The sequence below is a fragment of the Trichoplax adhaerens genome, genomic scaffold (genome assembly GCF_000150275.1).
Source record: "Trichoplax adhaerens TRIADscaffold_2 genomic scaffold, whole genome shotgun sequence".
NCBI classification, from domain to species: domain Eukaryota; kingdom Metazoa; phylum Placozoa; class Uniplacotomia; order Trichoplacea; family Trichoplacidae; genus Trichoplax; species Trichoplax adhaerens.
Window position 1 is genome coordinate 489,424 of NW_002060944.1, and position 23,100 is coordinate 512,523.

The following is a 23,100-nucleotide window of genomic DNA, read 5'->3' on the forward strand; positions in this document are numbered from 1 at the left end:
TAGAAACACTGTTGTTGTCTGTGGTCTAGCTAGTAATTATCGGATTACATATTTCCTGAGTCCGGTATTGTCGCCAATGTTGCACACTTGTAACAACAAGTCCATGACTCAGCTCAGCTAAAGCAAAACTCGTCAATGACCGTGAATAATCTTGTTTCAGTATTAGAGTTGACCTAGTTAGTATTCCTAGATGGAATCCAATGATCCAACGTATTATTCAGAGTAGTAAGTACTGACGACTTATCCTAGGCTAGTTGGATGATTTCTATGGCACAACCTGAAGATTTGATATTATCCGATGTCTATTTATCCAGCTACAACCAAACTCAAGCTCTGCAACCTCATCAGTCTGCAAGACAATGTCGTTAAAATGATAAGATAACTCGATTCGCTTATCGGACTAGAAGCGAGCAAGAAGAGGAGGATGATGATGATCGATCAGACATGAATTTCGATAGCGATGGAGATATGCAGTTGCAGTGCAGAAAAATAAACAAGAAGAGCTTTGCAAGATCGGTGCTCATACGACACTGCATGGCCACACCTTTACAGCAAGTGGGTTTACAAGTTTGAAGAGGGGCTCTACTAATGTGTGATTTTATACTTCATCATGTTCGGCTATTTCGAGAACGTTATTGTTTAGAATTAGGAGCAGTTGTTGGCCTAGCGAGTCTAATAGTAGCGCCCTATGCAAAACGCGTTTATGCAACTGATATTGGTGACGATATTCTAAAAAATTGCTACCTCAATCTTAACTACAATGAACATTTACTTGCCAATAGATCAATTTATGATATCATTCGAGTTCGAGAATTAAATTGGCTAGATGGTATACCGAAACTAGATTCTAATAGTGCAGCCGGTACAATAAACGCTCAATTTTCGTGGCTAAAGGATGATCTTCTCGAATTGTATGATTGTGTCGATACGATAATCGCGTGCGATGTTATTTATGATGATAACCAAACAAGTGCATTATTAACATTAATCAAAGACATACTAACGCTAAGGAATTCAAAAAATAGTAGGAAACTGTTTATGTAGCTATGGAAAAAAGAATTAATTTTACTTTAATAGATTTAGAGGAAACTGCACCAGCTTATAATCATTTCCTCAGCAGCTTGAATGAGCTGAAAATAGAATAACTTCTGTGATCATTTTAGAAATCGCACGCTCATTAGTAAATTATATAGAAAGATTCCAATTGCAATTATTCCTAAATTCCGATAAATAGTTTATCGTATATGACTGGCTGACGAGTATAGTTCATTCCCATCACTATCAGAGTAGATCCTATAAATCTCTTACTTATAATGTCTTTGCCATATTGTTACAGTATGTTAATATGGACTGTATTTTACTAACCTTCTGATGATTGAATTATTTTTAGAAATATTTCATATTGTTATTACTAACTGACGGCGCAATAGTTATTACAGGAGGTAAAAACACGATTGTGAAATCTTCTGCTATTGTTTGCTTGAAGATTACTCCTTTAAGAAAGACGATGAATGCATCATTAGCTAACATAACTGATTACTCTGCTATACTACCCACATCAGTATAAAATGTACGCCACGATTGTCATAATTATAATCAGAGCAATTGATATAAATAAAGCATTTGTATATTGAACACTTGAATGTATATTAGAATAATATTAGATAAATACTAGATAGCATTGTAAACTTGTGCATAATCTAAAGGGGATTTCGTTCTATTGCAATCACCTGTCCCAATAAAGTGCTCAATTTATTAAACTGACATCGACAAACTACCTTTAGGAGGGCTCAAAGCTAGAATAGACAATGATAGCATCCATAATCCTGTATAAGTACAAATGCAGACTAAGCTGACTTCCTTGTACACTATACAGCAAACAGATTCATTCGAAATTAGCTAAAGTTCTAAATCGAATTGAGAGCACCAACATTGTTAATGATTTGATATCAAATATACCATCTGCCAATCACTAGACTATCAAGCGCGATTTTAGCTAATTCCATGCTAGCCTAATACTTGTACTCCTGTTATAGTATGTACAGTATATTTATATATTGCGTCCTTATGACGTGCTGCCATAATTAAGACTATTATAATACAACTATTAAGCCAGTATTAGTCGACTATCATACAGTTTGTTCGCGTAAGTACCGTAATCTACTGCTTCTGTTCTATTAATTTCTAGCTTACGTTTAATAGTATGCGCATATCATGCCAATGAAGTGGCAATATCGGGACTAAATTTATTATCCTGTAATTTCTACTTAGCTACTGCTTCCAATTCAAAATATGAATATAAATCCTCCACGTTACTAAATCACTTTGCATAATCCATGTATTCTATCGTTAAATGCGTAGATATCTCAAAATGCTTATACAAACATGTATCAATTATTATATAATTATTATTGCATACGAACTTTCCGGGGCCTCTAGAGTATTTCCCGTCACCCCGGTAGAATCTACTAAAAGTAAATCAAAATATCATCGTAAAACGATTGCAATACGTGACGTCAATATTATCTCGAAATAATCACTTACACAAAGATTACGATCTAACATATCATCAAAAGTATTCTTTTACAATTTTCAATCCTAATTTTATTATGAGCTTGTATTACAATCATACAGTATGTAGAAATGCTAGATAGTTAAACTACTACTGATAATATTTAGATGAGTAACCTTTAATAAGAAAATGGGTACTATTTTCATAATCGATCTCTACACGATAATTTTAAGTTCTGGAGCTATACTAACAACTTTATTAATGCTATTAAAGATATAAATACGTATTATTAAACGCAAAGGTAGCACTTCTATAATTTCATTCATTGTTTGTTTTATTTTACAGTTCCCAACTTAACGGCATTTCCAACTGGATTCAGATATCCAATATTCTTTGTTCCAACAGTAGCAGCATCGCCTTCACTTTGTGGTTGGCTTATTGGTACTGTAGTTGGAAGTGCTATATTATTTATTGTGGCTGTTGTAATTTTGACTGTTAGGCGCTATCGTTAGCGTAGCTATGTAGCACGATAGTAACAACAATACAGAGTTCTTTGAACCGTTTATAACATTTATAGAAAATGTAATTCTACACATTACTAGCATACCTCCATTTCAATCGAAATAACATGGTACCATATAAAGACTGTGTTACACTTGTAGCTTATCCTAAAAGTGGTCATTCTAAGTTGGATTTTAAAATCTAGGTGTGTTATAAATCGATACTTGTATCGGCAAAACATTAAATTTATAACAAAAAACATAAGATTATGAGTCTACTGTCAAGTTTATCCTCACCGACAATAAGAAATTGTCAGTGAGGAATAGTAACCACTAGTCTCTCTTTAGAAAAACTGAACCCAAACTTTACTGACAATAACGATTGTAATAACTGGTAAAGATTTTAGGTATAATGTTAAATGATCCCACCGAACACCTGTTGCGTCTAATTTTAAACATCATTATGTGGAAATCAGCATTTATTTGCATGCTATAACACTTTATATTAAAAATTTTAACGTAAGCGGGCTCTTTTTCTACGTTCAAAGCAAATAGGATAAGACGAAATGGCTGTTGTAATTCTTCATGATATTTCGGTACAACCATGCGGAACTTGCATTACTGAAATACTCCAGTAGATCAGTTAGATTAAATATTTCGGTACAGTAGCTTAACTATGCCGTTTGTCGTACCCAAAAGTTATACCTATTCTGAATATAGAATTACAATAGTGCCAATATTCATCCTCATAATATCCTTTAATCTTTCTTAATAGCTTTCCAACATGCCAAATTAGTTTACTTTTAAACGTCTCATTTTGATATTGTTTCACATATACAATTACTTTTTCCGCATTAAAAACTGTTAGTTGCATGCCACTCCTATGATTTATCTAATTATCGTTGTGACAGGCTCACTACCAGTACCACAATAGCGTTCATTTTTCCTTACAAACGCATCGCTATACAATGATTTTAGGATTATATAGTGTAAAATTCACAATGCACTTATTTTAATTAGTTCAGATCAATTGATACAGATACAATTAACAGTTCTAGTTTATAATAGTGATTTAATTAGCATTATTTTAATTGTTCGATTGAACCAATCTGTATTGAGCATTCCATTGTGATACTGCTAAATGTAAACCATATAACTAAATCAAAGTGATGTAGATGTAAAATCAATTTGACCCCTAAGTTTTATATGAACTCATAGTTATAAATAGTCTTTCTTGGCCAGAAATCAGGCAGTTTTTGCAAACAATATTAATAACTTACATATTTTGAATGCAATAGATTTTCTGTCTACGCGCATTACAGTAGGAAGAGCGCATGCCAGAAAATATATTATCGTGGAATTTTTAACAATAAGTACACAAAGTATTAAAAGCTTGGCTTATTCAGCAGACACAGCAATCGATTTAAATAGAGAGCTAGAAGACTATTTAAAAGAGTCGATTATTCTTAGTGTTCTTAAATTTGGATTAAATTAAATTAATCTAAGCTTCGTCTGGATTAAAAGTAGCCATAAAGATACGTAAGAAGTGCTAACTCCAAGACAACGTTAGCGTAAATTTAGTAATTTGCAATTATCGTATAAAGTTTAGCCCTTTCTCTAGCAGTAAAAGTATTTCCAAAATCAGTACTGTAATTGTCGTCGAAAGACTAAAAAAATATCGGCTATTTGAAGATTAAAGCTATCATCATCATCATTCGTAATTAAAATATTTAAGTATTGGTTTCATACTTCAGTACTTCCAATAACTAAGAGTAAATTTTCAACCTCGAGGATAACTACTCAAGTAAATAATCAATTCAGTCTAATTGCTGTATTAATCCTAACTATTATCTAATCTTTACATGAATTTGATATTTTGCTTTCGGGTTTGTTTCTTTATACAATTAAGAGAGAATATTCAACCTAAACAGTAACCGCTTCTTGCAACTAGTCAATTTCGTCTTATCATTGTAGTTGCTCGCCCAAAATATAGTTCAACAACTTAATGTGACTATCGATTTTTAAATTTCTTTCTTCAAATATAACAAGTGAACGTGTAACTTAAAGAATGATATACTTCATGATACTGATCAGTTCATTCTTATCACTGTAGTTATATACGCCAGTCTAATTTGTTTCTGTTGGCGATACTAAGGTTGTTCGCGTATTAAACGTAAATATGAAACCATCACATATGGAGCTTGCTAATTTAACTTAAAGTTTCATAATAATTATATTACCACGATAGTATCGATTCAAATATTACTTTATGCTACTTGCGCTAAATTTTTTATATAGTTAGTTGCGAAAACCTTATCTTTGGTTTTACCATAGTATAGCTTTGTTACTTCACGACGGCCATTTGGCTTAAAGTAGCAATGATCTACTATTTATATTATTGTGACCTAACATATTTGAAAATTTCTATTTTGACCAGAGAATACGTATATTTCAATGTATTCAATATATTCTGAATTACCAAGTAGAAGTTAAGAAATTTAAACTAGCTAATTCGTTTTGGGTATTATTATAGTATAGTCAATACTATTCCGATAAGGATAATTAATAGGCACTGCTAGCATTTTGATTTACTACAGCTATACACTTACGGCTAAAGGTGCAATACGATGCACTTATAATTTATCAATTTAAAACAGTACTCAAAGTAGATAGTAATAACGTTACGATTATTTTACTGAGATTCATGACAATAGCACGGCAGTACCGATCCTCCTCACCTTAAGTATTAAATGTTATCGACCTCGTTAAACTTTATAATTTATAGATACTTTTTCTTCGTTTAGGCTATTTGTGCTAAATTTTTCATTTACGTAGCTAAACTTTATCGTTAGTCTTGCCATACTAGAGCTTTGTTACTGTATGGCAGCTATTCCACTTAAAGTAGCAATGATTAATTATCTACATTATTGTTGTCTAACATCTTTGGGAACTTCTGTTTTGACCTATGAATAAATTTCAATTAATTTCAATTTATAGTACTGAAAATGTAATGCGACACATTGATAACTTATCAACTTATTAAAAATTGTATTCATAGAAAATAATATGTAATCTTGTGATTACTTTACTCAGAACCATGATAAAGGGAAAAAATTACCGTAGCTATGATTTATGTTAGCGATTTTACGGAATAAATTAATAAAAATTATCTATCTATTGATAGGTTTGTATACGTTGAAGTTTCGTTAAGAGCAATGGCAGTTACACTTCCTCTCTTAGTCCTGTTCGTACTCTTTTCCAATGCTAATGGTAAGTATTATCAACTTATAGCTTCAATTATTACTAAAACTTTACTTCACTTTTTAGTTATATTAATTTCTTATTTCTTTTGATATAGCGGCATGCAATAAGAGTTTTACCTTAAGCAGTGATACTTTCGCTACCGAAAACTTTCCAAACCGCAATTTTACCGGATATTGCCATTACCAAATTAAACTTCCTTTTCGCCGTGCAATTGATTTACAATGGCTAGCATTTGATGTTGGATCTCCTAAAGTAAACAGCAAATGTCCTGATAATTATGTAACAGTCTCTGATGGCGCTTTTCCACAAATTCAACACACGTATACATTTTGTGGTAAACAGCCACAAAATATAACTTCGAAAACTAATATTCTTTCAATCATCTTATATGTTAATTCCAATTGTTCCCATCAAGGTTTTCGCGTAAAATATACATCACGTAAGTTATACTTGTATCCATAAAATCTTTTATGCTAGAAAAAAGAGCTAAAATAGTATACTGTGTAAGATATAGAAGAAGGATTGAATCTGTTTTACGTTTCGTTTTCTTCACTGCCAGAACGGCGATATTGGAAAAATTATTACGATTTTGGAGTGTAAATACTCAACACACTAGTTACTATATTCTTTAAGAACAGATTTGAGCAATTTGAATCTACTTTCACCAGAGTTCTATTACATGAAAACTCATCAACTAATTTTTTAGGAATTGAGTTAAGCACGTTTACTCCAAATGTAAAAGTGGCATGAAATTATATGATGGAAGCTATAATGTTTCTGAAAATCAAGTTTATAAGTTTTGTGCGTATATTAAATCTCCACCATCATTTACATCCAGTTCAAATATGGTTTCTATCAGTTTTTATGACAACCACAACAGTGGTGGAAATCTAGTTTTCGCATTTTCATACCAAGCAGGTAAGTTAAATGTAGTAACCTCAATGATGTCTGCTAATATTCTAACAAAGGAATGTAGGCGACAAATAAAGAATATATCAATCATGATGCAGAGTTCATTTTAGAGAAGAATTAGCGATGCATTTAATACAATACCATGCAAATAGTATAGTTACATCACTGAAAATATATTTTTTACGAAGTATCTTTTGCATGACTGTTGTAACATAGTTTCCATAAGATCATTTATCTAGAAACGTTTTTAATATTAATTTATCTATGCTGTCACGGATATTTCAATAGATAATCGCATAATTATATGATATTATTCGTGAACTGATAGTTAGTGTCTATATAGCCTTGCTATAAATTGGCTGACTTTTGAATAATGTTTGGATTTAGTTTTGTTAACGAGAAACCAGTTTTGTTAGTGTTCCTCCCGACAATAGTTTATCGTCAATATTTGGAGTATTACTGTAGGTAGATATTAGGGAGGAAAAAACTTCGATAGCAGACTCATATTTTCTTAAGCTGTCAATGATAGTTGAATTTTTTCTTGTTACAAAGTTATATTTATAACAATATTATAAAAGTATCCTAACTGAATTATAAATTCATTATATAAATAGTAATGATATTGAATATTGATCATAAACTAAATTTTGTCGATATTGCAAGAGGGAGCATAAAGTACTCATTTCTCTATTTGTTTATAACAGTTCCTCGAAAATCCTGCAATTACACTATGAAAACCCTAACAGGATCGATATCGATACCTTCTACGCCTAACTATAACAACTCTAATCTGACTTGTGTTACACTGCTGGAACCTCCCGCCGCCAAGTATCTTATTCTACAATGGAATAGCATCGGGGAAAATTTTAGAGATCCTCAAAAGTGTGATGATTTTGTGGAAGTTTATCTTAGAAACATCAGTTCTAGTACTTTATATACCAAACTTTGCAATGCGACTCGAGGTACCACAATTTCTATTAAAAATCTAGATAAGAAGATTTTCGTACGCTATGTCACCAAAAATTATAATAGCAGGAAACAATTCAATTTGAGGTATTATGGAGGTAAATATAAATATTAACTTATCATACCTTTCAACTAATACGCAAGAAAATAGCCTGCATCAGTATTAAAATGCTTTATTATGCTTTTTGCACGAAAATTATTTCCTTAAATGCTAATTAACCCAATTCTTTTAGTTATCTGTTTCAAGCTACTTGAATCTAATTTTGAAACTTTCTACTTTTTTTTATTTTAGTTTCAAAATCTCAAGTTTCATTTACAATCCGTCAACCTGTCCCAGGTGTTCCGTGGTGCTTCCGCACATTAGTCTATTATAATACAACTATTAAGCCAGTATTGGTCGACATTCACACATTTTGTTCGTGTAAGTACCGTAATCTATGACTTCTATTCAATTAATTACAAACTTATACTTAGTAACTTACTTGCATCATATCAATGAAGTAACAAATTCGAAGCTAAATTCATTATCGCGTTATCTCTACTTACCTAGTGCTTGCAATTAAAAAGTTAGTATAAATTCTCCTTGCTTCCAAATTACTGTATGTAATCCATTTAATTTATTGCTATATAAGTAGATATCTCAAAATGGTAGTAAAGATATGTAGCAATTATAGATACTATTACATACAAACTACCTGGGCTATCTCGACTAGTTCCCGTCACCTAGTGGAAACTACTAATAGTAGAATAACATCATTATGAAATGACTGCAATACGTGACGTTAATATCGTCTCGAAATAGTCACTTGCGCAAGCTTTCTATCTAACATGTCATTGAAAATTATTCTGTTACAATCTTTTAATCTAAAGCTCATTTTGGGTCTGTGCTACGATCAGACAATCGTATGCTGAATGATTATGTAGTTCGAATATATACTGATAGCATTTAGATGAGTATCCTTTAATAAATAAATATACACTCATATAATTTCAATAATCTTGATACCATAATTTTATGTTCGTGTGGTATATTAACAACTTTATTTATGGTGTTATTCGTTATATTCAATGTTTTCTACGATATGAATATTGATAAATATTATAATAATTCCTGAATAATTTCACTCTATGTTTGTTTCACATCACAGCTCCCAGCTCATCACCAACCGGATTCCAATTTCCAACATTCTTTATTCCAACAATTATTATTCCGACTTTCGCACCATCGCCTACAACTTCTGGTTGGGTATATGGTGGTGCCTCAGCTGGTGTATTAGTCATTTTGGCCTTTTTAAGTCTGATGTTTAGGCAATATCGTTGGCGCTATTTAGTACGAGAGCAACAACAGTATCGAACTCTTTAAGTTGCGCTTATGGACGTAGTTTTACACCGTTTCTAACTTTTCTTAAATATAATTCTACATGTTATAAACATATGCCTGTTTCAATAGATCATTTTCCTCTTACATCAAAATAGCAATTTACTGTATTTAGTCTGTTCAATATTATGCTTGTAGTTTATCTTGAATGTAGGCATTTGAAGTTGAATTTTCAGTATCTAGGTGTGTTATAAATCGACGTTTACGACGGCGAAAATATTAAAATTACAATAGAAAACTGCAACATACTGTATCTGCTATCAGATTAGTCCTCCATGAAAATCTTCTAGCATCAAGAAGAACAGAGCCACTGGTCTCTCTTTGGATAAAACTGAACCCAAAGTTTGTTCAAAAGTGGTTCAATTTGTGGCAAACCTAAATAAAACATTAGTTATCAGTACATAGATGAATAAGTGATTCATAATAATATAAAACTATGCAGTTATCTATTAAAAATATTTAAAATGTCATAGTAGCAACATCTACAACACAATCCTAGTTACGCGCGCGTACGTAATGCTATGAAAACTATACTAATATAGAATATCATGTTTAGTTATTAACAGTACCTTACAGTCTTGACTATTTGCAATGAATCATTGCTATTACATAATATATGATGGCTTATGTTGTATCTAATTTTATTCGTATAATCTTGTTTTCTGTATTAGTTCTATCTCTATCACAGTAAATACTAGCGATTTCTGACTCAGATTAAGTTGCATTAGTTGCAATGCTTGTAATCTTAACACGGTACTTTGCGACAGCTTACTTGTTACCCTTTAGTAAATACGACATCGGGAGCAAATTATGATTATAATCTACAATAAAACGTCCATTTTCTCTATAGCCTTGAAGTAATTCTCTAAATGATGACAAATTACGCTATAGCGGATACATCAAGCCCTCGATCCCAACATCCATTTATATGGCACAAAATTTACCCATTACTTGGGTACTTTTAGTTCATGAGCTATCAATTTTCTACGATTACTTCCAATGCCTATCAAATGATTCTAGAGCTATAATATTATTTCACTAACGCTGATTTCATAGTTAAATTGAACTCTAGTAGATGTTTGATGTTAATTGCTGAGAGCATCTCTGGCACATAATGACATACAGACTATTTGGTATTACTATTTTGGAAGTATATGATTGTATTTCGATTCTAGAATACTGACCAGAATAAACATCATTGTCAGTGATTATTGTGGGACTAGAAATGCTAACTTTAATACGTTGAAAGAATGCCTATGATATAGCCCTTTGCAGATTCATTTTCCTACCAATTTTGCCATGATGTAAATTCTGCTGCTACTGCTACTGAAAATAGAATAGCTTCTGTATTTATTACATGGCGTTATTGTACAGAGATTTAGCTTTAACTACGTGTGTAACAATATTATTTCTTAATCACAATTTTAATTAATAATATAATCATCATTTCTTAATCTTAATCATTATTTCTTCCTTGATTTCAATTTTGAAACTTTCGATTTTGACATACATTCTATGGCAGATTTCGATGAACTGCTGAAATCGACGTATGTTAAGGTTGCGCCATTTTGAGATACAGTTTGCACACGAGAATAGTTTCAATCTTTCTTGATTAGAATTACCGCTATATATTTACACTAATCTACGTATACGACTTGAACGGCTTTAAACCACTTGATATAAAAATAAATAAAGCGATGGTAAAATCTTTTAATATTGTTTGCTTGAAGATTATTCGTTTAAGTAAAGCGATAAGCGCATCGTTAGCTACCATAACTGATTACTCTGCTATGCTATCCCCATCAGTACAAAATGTATGCCGCGATTGATATAGATAAAGCATTTGTATGTTGAACACTTGAATGTATATTAGAATCATGATTCGATAAATACGAGATAGTATTGTAAGCTTGTGGATAATTATAATTGAAAGGGGATTTCATTTTGTTGCAATCGCTGCTTCAATAAAGTGCTCGACTTCATTAAAATGATATGGACAAATTACCTTAGGAGGGCTCCAAGCTAGAATAGACTATGATTGCATCCATAATCCTACATAAGTACAAATGTAGACTAAATTAATTTCCTTATACACTATGCAGCCAACAGATTGACAGGGAATTAGCTGAAGTTCTAGATCCAATTGAGAGCACCAACATTGATGATGATTTGGTATCAAATATACCACATGTCAATGGCACAAATGTAGAGTCTAAATTGATTTCCTTATACACTAGACCATAGTTGAGAGGGGGTAAGCAGTAATTCAAATAATTTTTGCTATTCACGTATGGTCTATTGTACACTACACAGCCTGTTAACAGATTGACTGGGAATTAGCTCAAGTTTTAGATCCAATTGAGAGCACCAACATTGATGATGATTTGGTATCAAATATACCACATGTCAATGGCACAAATGTAGACTAAATTGATTTCCTTGTACACTATACAGCCAGCAAATTCACTGGGAATTCGCTAAAGTTCCAGATCCAATGGAGAGCATCAACATTGATGACGATTTGATATCAGTCAAGCACGTAGTGAATTGTATGCTTTGCCTAATACTTGTACTCCTATCATACAGTACACTGTAGTATGTATATTTATATAGGATCTACATGATTAGTTAGAACGTTCTATTGATACTAATGAGTAGCTGACTATTGCTCAGTTAATCTACTTATGATTACTTGGTGCTTTAATATTGTCTTGCTACGAGATCGATCAATATCCAACTGCCTGGTAGCAAGTTAAGATGATGGCGGCCATCATCGTTTTCTCTTATTTGCCCCTTGGAGCCTCTGCTATGATTACAGTGTATAGTGAACTTCATACTGTAAAAACTGACAGAGTCGACTACAACTGTATCAAATTAATCTCGTACTGTACACTGTGAAGTACAGTATAAAGTTCAATTCTGTTGATCGACGCTGTCAGAGACTGCAACCTGCTTTGCCAATGGACTACTCCATATTTGTAGTTATGATTATTGCTGTTAGTTATTGACAAACTAAGCTAAATGAAGTCTCATCCGGTATTAGAAACACTGCTGTCGTCTGTAGTCTAGCTAATAATCGGATTACATATTCCCGGAGTCTGGTATTATCGCCAATGTTGTAAGCACACTTGCAACAGCAAGTCCATGTTTCAGCTCAGCTAAAGCAAAACTCGTCCATAAATAATCTTGTTTCAGTATTAGAGTTGAACTAGTTAGTATTCCTAAATGGAATCCAACGATCCAACGTATTATTCAAAGTAGTGAGTACGGACGACTTATCCTAGGCTAGTTGGATGATTTCTATGGCACAACCTGAAGATTTGATATTATCCGATGTCTATTTATCCAGCTACAACCAAACTCAAGCTCTGCAACCTCATCAGTCTGCAAGACAATGTCCTTATGATGAAAAGATAACTCGATTCGCTTATCGGACTAGAAGCGAGCAAGAAGAGGAGGATGATGATGATCGATCAGACATGAGATTCGATAGCGATGGAGATATGCAGTTGCAGCGCAGAAAAATAAACAAGGAGAGCTTTGCAAGATCGGTGCTCATACGACACTGCATGGCCACACCTTTACAGCAAGTGGGTTTACAAGTTTGGAGAGGAGCTCTGCTAATGTGTGATTTTATACTTCATCATGTTCAGCTATTTCGAGAATGTTATTGTTTAGAATTAGGAGCAGGTGTTGGCCTAGCGAGTCTAATAGTAGCGCCCTATGCAAAACGCGTTTATGCAACTGATATTGGTGACGATATTCTAAAAAATTGCTACCTCAATCTTAACTACAATGAACATTTACTGACCAATAGATCAATTTATGATATCATTCGAGTTCGAGAATTAAATTGGCTAGATGGTATACCGAAACTAGATTCTAATAGCGCAGCCAGTACAATAAACGGTCAATTTTCATGGCTAAAGGATGATCTTCTCGAATTGTATGATTGTGTCGATACGATAATCGCGTGCGATGTTATTTATGATGATAACCAAACAAGTGCATTATTAACATTAATCAAAGATATACTAACGCTAAGGAATCCGAAAAATAGTAGAAAAACTGTTTATGTAGCTATGGAAAAAAGAATTAATTTTACTTTAATAGATTTAGAGGAAACTGCACCAGCTTATAATCATTTCCTCAGCAGCTTGGATGAGCTGATAGTAAAGAATGACTGCAAGCTTACTGCTCAACGAATTGATATCAGTTTCCCACAATACTTTCAATATGAACGCGTAAAGCAATTAGAGTTATGGAAATTGACTGCTGGCCTGGAATAGTCTTGCAGCAGGACGGTATTCCAGTAAAAAAATGACTAAAATAATATTTAGTAGTTTAAATGATAATGTCAACCGATCTAATAGTAAAACTCTCATCAACGTATCATAGAAGTTCTTGTTAAACAGCATCTATTACTGATATCATGCTAGAATCAATGAATGGATACAATTACTAATGGTGTTTTTTAGCAACATCCTCTATCCATTATTGTATCAGCTAAACTTCTAACTTACTACGATTGAGTAAATGCCTACATAAAACGTTATTTCTTACTGTCAGGTGTTCCGTGGTATAATCAATCCATCACCACCTTTACGTTGGGTTTCGCACCTCCATTACTAGGATTAATACTGTATAGCATAGAAGTGATATTCAACATTATAAAAAGTGATCATTACGACCAGGAAATTTTGACTGCAAATTTAACAATTTACAGGATTATCCACTCGCAATGTCTTATATCTTGCGTACTTGTTGTAGATTTGATTACAATCAATTAACTTATGATATTTACTAAGTAATGTACAAAAGATTCTAGACATCGCCTCCATCATTAATTCAATTATTTGTTGTTCTTGCAATCTATCTCGTAAATAAATTGTTTAGTAATGTATTCCATGAATGACACAAGCTAACTAATTTTCTCCTATCGGATTCTGAGGATTTATTTTTAAAGTAATTCGATACCAATATATCGAATCATTCCTATCATGAGATAAAGCTAACCAGACAATGATTTCACTACAGTGCAGGTAAAATTCGAAATACATTTATTAACATTACAGGAGAATCGCCATAAATTCAAAAAGAGCGAAATGTTAGTAATTACAATGCAATGGTATTCTACAATATAGTCCTTGACGTCGTTCATAATATTGATATAATGAAGTGATCATTGCAAGAAATGTTGTAAGTCCGCTTTGATAAATCATACTGAGCATCGTAAATAATTAATATTAACTGTACATTTATGCCCAAATCTGCACGAACCTTACCCTAAAATATACGGTTAAAATAGCAATGCAATCAGAAGCGACTGCAAATTATAGCTCTGGTAACAGTATGATGTTGCCAATTTCGTAACAAAAGGAAAAAGACTATAAATTGCATTATATACAGTATAGTACGTCATGACTTCAAATTTCCTTGACAGAAAGGAGTAAAACATATTTCTTCAGTTATTAATTAATTATTTATCATAATTACCAGTCTTAATTTAATAGTATACGTATAATACAAATTCTAAAATCTAAGATTTAAAATCTGTTCATAGAATGACTTCGTCCTACAACAGTTGCATAAGAATTTACCATTTTTAAGATCACATCAATATTATAGGTTTAAAAGAGAATAAAAGTTTGTATCACGGCTTATCTCATCCACCATTTTCAGGCTTTATTCACAAGATGTACCATTGCTAGAAGCAGTACTGTCATTCCATTTCGTTAATGTAGCCATAGATATTTCAATACAACTTGCACTAATTAAAGTGTAGTCATACAGATTAACTAAGTGCTGTAAGAAGTTTCTTTGTAAACCTTTCTTTATCATCACTGTAGCATACTCTTGTGCAAAAGTTTCGCAAGCATTTGCCACTTGACCATCTGCAATATATCTGTGCGACAAAAACGTCTTAATTTGTAACATAGGTGTATATTGTATCTAAACTACAAGTTTTACGGCTAATCTAAGAAAGAAGATCAATTAAAATTCTAGACATCCTTGTCTTCGCAAAATACCTGTTATTGCTCATAATATGTCCATTCCATAGCTTCATTAGTTCTTTCTCACCTTGATTGACGTCTGTAAATTCATCAATCATCTAAGCGGAAAAATGAACATCTATTAACTTCTTTATTGTACAATTAATCACATATCAATTAGCACAGTATTTGTCGTATTTTGCAAGCATACACTTTCGGATTTGTGTCTATGCCAATTAGGATACAATTCATCTTCACTGTCTTCATCCAATTCTCTCTCATGCATGCATTGGCCAGAATGCGAATGATAGTAAGATCTAATAATTTTCAACATAATTACACGGTCATAAAAAAAATTTTACACTTTAGAGTATTGATAAAGAGTAGATCAAAGTACCTATCTAAATTTCTGCCAAAGGTATTAATATATGACTCGTCGGGTTCTAAAAATTCTGTTAAATCAGGTAAGGGATTGCAAGGTCTTTCCAACCATTTTCAAGACAGCGCACATAGTTAAGGAGACGTTATTTTCGTTATCGATAGATTACGTAAACAATGAAGAATAAATTTAAAATTAAATCCATAAGCCTACTTATAAGTAATCAATTCGCTTGCAGACAACTGATATGTAGGACCATTTCTATAAAACGCATATCCAATTCCATTATTTGTTGCCAAGTGGTAGTTTTCATTAATACTGACGTCTATCAAGGCACCTTTCTTCAAGCGCTATAGGTATATTCGTTAGAAATGGGAAAAAAGGCAGTTTTAAACGATTCAAATACGATTACTATGACTATCATTCTAAGATCTGATAAATACAATAAGTCATTGTCAGATATTTAATTACCACTGAATCAGTCAGTATTCCACTTACCATGTAAATGAATGAAAATCGAGCATGACAAAGCCTCAAATGTTTTAAAAGACAGTAAAGAATAACACAATCCACTTGACACCATGGACAATAGTAGTCATTACGGGATTCAGTTTGCTGCTTTTTATAATTGCTATATACAAATTGAAAATATACTTTTTCTCTTTTAGCTAGTTGTCTTTTGCCATCGGGGCTAGTAGGATTTTTTTGCTGTGGCATACTTTTACCAAATTTACGCCAATCCATATTATCGCGTATTGGATAATAGAAATTAGGATCATTATCACCATCCCATGTGACACGAAGTTTTAATTTAGGTGTCTCTTCGAAAGCAAGGATAGGTCCGCAACCCTACATGCAATTAAACCAAGCTCAAAAGTTACTTACCATTTTATGATATGATTTAAATAAATTATAATAATATAATTTAATTATATTCTACCTTGGAATCTTTCACTCCTTCCCAAGAGAAATCCTCACTAAACGTATTACCATCATCAGTTGAATGGTTCTTGGTCTCCCTTAAAGATAGCTCATAGATCCCATCTAACAGATGGCATCGTTTCTTATCGTCGAAAATGATCACTTCAGCAATGTAATATCTCCCATTCGATGATTCTGCTACGAAGGAAATTTAAACAATTTTTTAACATACTAAAAGTAAAGAAGGACACTGATCACACCATCCTATTACTATGCTCCCATTACTTGAATCTTTAGTCATTTTGCCTGATACACGTAAATTTTTATCTGTAGAAACAGTTGCTTGTACCCTCAAAGTACAATTTTTTAACGAATGGCCATTGTTTTGCAAAAAGTCGTTACAAGGTATAGTTAACATTCCAAATTCAGTAGATAGTGGCTTCGGATTGCACGGGATCGTCATTTTCGTTAACCGTTGTTTAACAATAGGAGTACTAGTATCCTACAATACCAAAAAAGTAGATAGCAATTTAATTCAGTATCGACTAATCTAAGGGCTACTAGACAATACTGATGAATCTTAAAATTGCTAGGACGTTTATCCCATGCTCCCATAGCATACCTTTCGTTCACGATGAAAGATTTTAATAAGATAAATTTCGATACGTGCAGAACGAGCGGTAATAAATTTCTGACCATTATTACCATGTGCTAAAAACGAAGGAATATTACAACGTTAGATCAAGTCGTAACAAATTGACATTTTCGTTTATTGATACGGTGTATAAAAGCGTAAGTTGTAAAGAATTTGCAGTGACATTTTTGGCCAGTGACTGAGTATCAAGTGCTGTAATTATTAGCCAATCTTGCCTTTATTAAATTAATGGCTATAAATGCATCTATAGAGCTTCATAATTACCTATGCCATTAAATAATCCAACAAATGCCAATTTCAACTGGTTAGTGTTATTCCTGAATAGGAAATATAAATGCAAGTATAAATAAAAGCATGAAAGCAATATAAGCGTAAAATATATATAAAAAAATAAAACTTTATAGTCCAAACTATCTAAATTAGAAAATACAAGAGGTCAACTATCATTCAATCCAAGTCAATGTAAATAAATCCATTGACTTTTATTCCAAAGATTATCCAAATACTACTTTTTAAGACTTACTGATCATCTACTTTCAAGCGATTCGATTTTAACATCACTTTATCAAGGATAGAATCAACCTTATATTCAGACCTATTCAATATGAATATCCAATCAAGAAAAATTCAAGCATAATTGCAATCCAATGAATGCTTTGGATAAAGTAGCGACATTACAGACTGTACAATAACGAGTACGTTAATTCATTTATTGCAAAAACTGGGTATAACATTAAATTACTGCATTTAGCTACTGTAACTCATAGCTATGTCAACAGTTGTTATCGTCATATCTGGCTACGTATTAACTGTTCAAAATTGAATATATTACCGTATCTTAATCGAATAGGTGAACATTACTAAAAAGAAAGAATGTATTTTGTCTATACTAATCAGAAATAATTCTAACTTGAAGTAAGATTAATCCGATGACACTGTAAAAACATAAATAGCGTCCGGTGGAGTGAATTTTAATTACATTTTAAAACAAGATTACAAAGGAAGGAAACCTTTTCCATTACTTGAAATGGCTAGGACTAAATGTTTAATTACAGTAACCTAAAGATATCATGTTACTAATTTACTGGAAATAAGCATGGCCTATACGTATGTCGTAACTCATCACCAATTCTATACTATTATTTACCTTGGCTGGCGTTTTGTCTTTCGCCAATTTCGACGTCGATATTTCATATAGGCAAGGTTACGATGTAAAAAGACCGGCTGCATGCAAAGTATTGACAACAGTTGATTAATAAATTATCAAACGATTGTAAACATTTTACTAGCTTTCAAATATCCTTATTACAATGCACTCAATAAACTGTATAATTGCCATAGGACTTGCATATCGATGGATCGATATATCATATTTGACTTTTAATGAAGAATGTAGTTACATAAACTGATTTATTACATCATCATTGGTTATAGTGAAGATACAGCTATTTACAGTTATATAATTGCCAAAGGAGGACTTGCATATCGAAACATTATATTGACTTTCAATGAAGAATGTAGTTTAATATACTGATTTATGATATCACCATTGGTTATAATGAAGATACAGCTATTTACAGTTGTATAATTGCCAAAGGACTTGCATATCGATACATCATATTGACTTTCGATGAAGAATGTAGTTTAATAAACTGATTTATTATATCACCATTGATTATAGTGAAGAGACAACTATTTACATATTATTGTACTTTTACAGCAAATAATCTTACCAAGACATCGTTTCTAGCCTTTAGGAAGCGATAAATTTGTGTCGGCTCTATAGAAATTATAAATATTATATCAATTATGATTCTTCCACTACGTCATACCAAGAATAAATCAAGATAGGAGAAGGAAAGAGTGTCCGGTTGAGTAGTCAGGCTAATTTTTTTCGGTGTGTCTTTGGTCAAGGTGTATGATTGAATGAGATAGTTTGTAAAGTCTAGCATCACTGACTAATTTGTGTATTCAATCTGACGACTTTCTACCATCACTGTATGAAATAGCATCCTTCATTTGTTGATCACGGTGCTACAGTATTACTCAAGTTAAAAACTCTCGCCCAATGCCTATTTAAATACTTTATTAACACAGTACACTATCGATCTAACTCGATCGAACCCTAATAAAGGAAAGGTTACAAAAAGAATGAGTGAACATCTTTGGTACCTATCACCATCAATTAATGAAATTCCTCATCGCCAATTTATTATTATGTACTACAACATCATCATGACACATAACCTGGATATTTCCAATTGTCTCAGACGAGGATGTTATAGTATCATTCTTCAATCCTAAACTAAAACATGCTTCTTCCTTAATTTCGATTGTAAAAGGTAAAAATAATATTCTTCATAGGCTATTCAATACGGTTCAATAGAGTGGGAAAGTTTATTCACCATGTTCTGACGATTCTATCCTTTCCTTTAGTAGAGAAATACAGGAGACAATGTTGAGGGATAAAACTGAAACTATTGTTCCAACGGTGGCACCCATTATTAGCCTTGATTATGGTTTCTTATAGTTAATATAACACAGTAAGGTTGATGACAATTTAATAATGAATGAGTTTGATTTATAACCATCCGAATAGTTTCATTTTCTTGCAACAGCAAGACACGATGCAATCCTTTCTCGATTAGCATATGAACAATTACTATGCTTGATGGTGTCTAGAAGGGTAATTTTTCATTCTATACGTTTACTCTTGGCTACTGTCTACGTCGAATTTCCAATCGATCATAGCCATATCGTCAGCCATGACTAAAGGGGAAGAGAAAAGGTCTCGCTTAATAGGTTTTAAGTATGAACAATATTCTACAACCGAGATGATTGCCAAGATGCCATAAGAATACGTTGAAATGATGCCAACCTTATTCATACGTTAAGGTAAAACAAGGGATCAAGATTTATGACTAATAAACGAATTGAGTATGAGTAGGTGCGTGATGACTAGTCAGGGTTGATGACAAGAAATGGAGAGGGCTTCATTTTATTGGATTATCAAGTCACGATATTCTGATCCATTTTGAAATTACGATTTGTATTTGCCAAAGTCTACGTAAGATAGAGTATTAACCCCCATTACCTTAGGTTCACTACGATCAAACTGAACCATTGGATAGGAAAATTCTAATCAAGATGGATATTACTTTCAATCAAGGCTTCATTTCCTATCATCCATCGACAATATACTCTCTATTTTTGAACCAGTTGTAGCTTCTATTGCTTTATCATACGTTACTTTCCATAATGTAACTTTTAAACAATTGAATGATAAAATTCGAATCCAAATGCATATCGGTCGGCTACCACTATTAAATAGGTGTTTGAAAGGACGCCTGCTTTCTCTATTCATTCGATAGCCAAGTGTAAAAAGTGTTGCAGTAAGATATGTTGCCTTGGATGATTTGATTAAAATCATTGATGGACGGGGTAGCTAAAAAAAAGATGTATCAGTATCTCCAATGGATCTGAACAGATTGAATTTTATCCTATGGTCGGTTAAGGGTATGGGATAACCTTGACTAGGTTTGTCTGCTTTTTCACACGATAGCAACGACAATGGGAAAGGATGCATGTACTAAAGTATACAAGTAGGCAAAGGAGAGAAATGTTTGCCTTATAGTAGCTTGTTCTCTATGATGGAATGGAACTAATTTGTAAAGGAAAGTGCGATGGGAATGCATGAACAATGGATACCCATTAGGGAAGTGAATATTTTTCATTTGGTGGACAACCGGCATGCCTGGATATTTAATGAGATTCGTCAAATTTTCCTACGACAGTAAATTGAATTTGATCCTAGGGTCGATAATGAGCAACGGACTGCTTAGATTCGTCTTATTCCCATAGAATTGCTACTCCAACGACAACGAATAGGATCAAGTCTAGACTGTCTAATCAAGCCATGGGCGAGATTGATTGCCTTACTGGACTTTACTTTGAACGATCAAATGGAAAAGGGGATCAACCATGTCTCAACGGTAGGCATCGATCAGGGAAGTTGAATGATGATGCTATTGGGTCAACAACGAATCGCTTTATTCTTAATCCAAACTTATTACCGTAAAAAGATTGCTACTACAACGACAACAAAAGCGATCAAGCTGCATTGCTTTAACAACATCGTTGACGATGAAATGGAAAGGGAGATCAATATGTTTCAACGATGGCCATGCATCGGGGGAAAAGTGAATGGCATCCCGGAAATATGGACAACGGCCATGGATAGGATTTGTCTCATTTCCATAAGATTGCTACTCCAATGACAACGCATGGGATCAAGTCTAGACTGTCTCATCAAGTCCAGAGCAAGATTGATTGGCGTACTTTACCATGAAGGATCGAATAGAAACAATTTGTCACCAAAGTGCCAATCAGCAATCTCTCAACGACAGGCACCGACAGGGGAAATTGAATTACGCTATCCTTGGGTCTACAACCCAATGCTTTCCTACAGTATTCATCAAGATTTGTTTGCTCGTAAGATTGCTACTACAACAACAAGTTATGAGATGAAGTCAAGAACGCAATGAGTTGCATTACTCATCGTTGTAACCGATGAAATATAAACTGAAAATGGAACCGATGAAGTAGAAGTTGAACAGGGAACCGATCAAGTAGAAATTGAACAGGGAATCGATCAAGTAGAAATTGAACAGGGAAGCGATGAAGTAGAAATTGAACAGGGAACCGATGAAGTAGAACTTGAACAGGGGACCGATCAAGTAGAAATTGAACAGGGAATCGATCAAGTAGAACTTGAACATGGAACCGATCAAGTAGAAATTGAACAGGGAATCGATCAAGTAGAACTTGAACATGGAACCGATGAAGTAGAAATTGAACAGGGAACCGATGAAGTAGAACTTGAACAGGGGACCGATCAAGTAGAAATTGAACAGGGAATCGATCAAGTAGAACTTGAACATGGAACCGATCAAGTAGAAATTGAACAGGGAACCGATGAAGTAGAACTTGAACAGGGGACCGATCAAGTAGAAATTGAACAGGGAATCGATCAAGTAGAACTTGAACATGGAACCGATGAAGTAGAAATTGAACAGGGAACCGATGAAGTAGAACTTGAACAGGGGACCGATGAAGTAGAAATTGAACAGGGAACCGATGAAGTAGAACTTGAACAGGGGACCGATCAAGTAGAAATTGAACAGGGAATCGATCAAGTAGAACTTGAACATGGAACCGATGAAGTAGAAATTGAACAGGGAATCGATCAAGTAGAACTTGAACATGGAACCGATCAAGTAGAAATTGAACAGGGAATCGATCAAGTAGAACTTGAACATGGAACCGATCAAGTAGAAATTGAACAGGGAACCGATGAAGTAGAACTTGAACAGGGGACCGATCAAGTAGAAATTGAACAGGGAATCGATCAAGTAGAACTTGAACATGGAACCGATCAAGTAGAAATTGAACAGGGAACCGATGAAGTAGAACTTGAACAGGGGACCGATCAAGTAGAAATTGAACCGGGAATCGATCAAGTAGAACTTGAACATGGAACCGATGAAGTAGAAATTGAACAGGGAACCGATGAAGTAGAACTGAACAGGGGACCGATCAAGTAGAAATGAACAGGAATCGA

The 23,100-nt window shown here is 33.3% G+C and overlaps 5 protein-coding genes across 5 annotated transcripts; 3 read left to right on the forward strand and 2 right to left on the reverse strand.

The window, feature by feature from the left end:
• Positions 1-573: 573 nt before the first annotated feature.
• On the forward strand, positions 574-1,044 carry TRIADDRAFT_20455 (uncharacterized protein; the record flags this gene model as incomplete). Its single annotated transcript, XM_002109122.1, has 1 exon — positions 574-1,044. A coding segment is annotated over one exon (471 nt), but the record flags the coding sequence as incomplete, so codon positions are not given.
• A 5,183-nt stretch (positions 1,045-6,227) lies between these two features.
• On the forward strand, positions 6,228-7,026 carry TRIADDRAFT_52902 (expressed hypothetical protein; the record flags this gene model as incomplete). Its single annotated transcript, XM_002109123.1, has 3 exons — positions 6,228-6,282; positions 6,371-6,715; positions 6,983-7,026. 3 exons carry the CDS (start codon positions 6,228-6,230, stop codon positions 7,024-7,026), a joined length of 444 nt encoding a protein of 147 aa, XP_002109159.1.
• Positions 7,027-13,035: 6,009 nt separating this feature from the next.
• Positions 13,036-13,821, forward strand: TRIADDRAFT_21429 (uncharacterized protein; the record flags this gene model as incomplete). Its single annotated transcript, XM_002109124.1, has 1 exon — positions 13,036-13,821. One exon carries the CDS (start codon positions 13,036-13,038, stop codon positions 13,819-13,821), a length of 786 nt encoding a protein of 261 aa, XP_002109160.1.
• Positions 13,822-15,217: 1,396 nt separating this feature from the next.
• Positions 15,218-20,604, reverse strand: TRIADDRAFT_52904 (uncharacterized protein; the record flags this gene model as incomplete). The annotated part of the gene is made up of 12 exons (XM_002109696.1): positions 15,218-15,437; positions 15,562-15,644; positions 16,559-16,753; positions 16,845-17,023; positions 17,111-17,327; positions 17,448-17,536; positions 17,745-17,797; positions 18,004-18,075; positions 18,628-18,704; positions 19,214-19,258; positions 19,728-19,802; positions 20,575-20,604. 12 exons carry the CDS (start codon positions 20,602-20,604, stop codon positions 15,218-15,220), a joined length of 1,335 nt encoding a protein of 444 aa, XP_002109732.1.
• A 1,426-nt stretch (positions 20,605-22,030) lies between these two features.
• Positions 22,031-22,744, reverse strand: TRIADDRAFT_20579 (uncharacterized protein; the record flags this gene model as incomplete). The annotated part of the gene is made up of 1 exon (XM_002109697.1): positions 22,031-22,744. The coding sequence occupies one exon, from the start codon at positions 22,742-22,744 to the stop codon at positions 22,031-22,033; it is 714 nt and encodes a 237-aa protein (XP_002109733.1).
• Between the last annotated feature and the right edge of the window lie 356 nt (positions 22,745-23,100).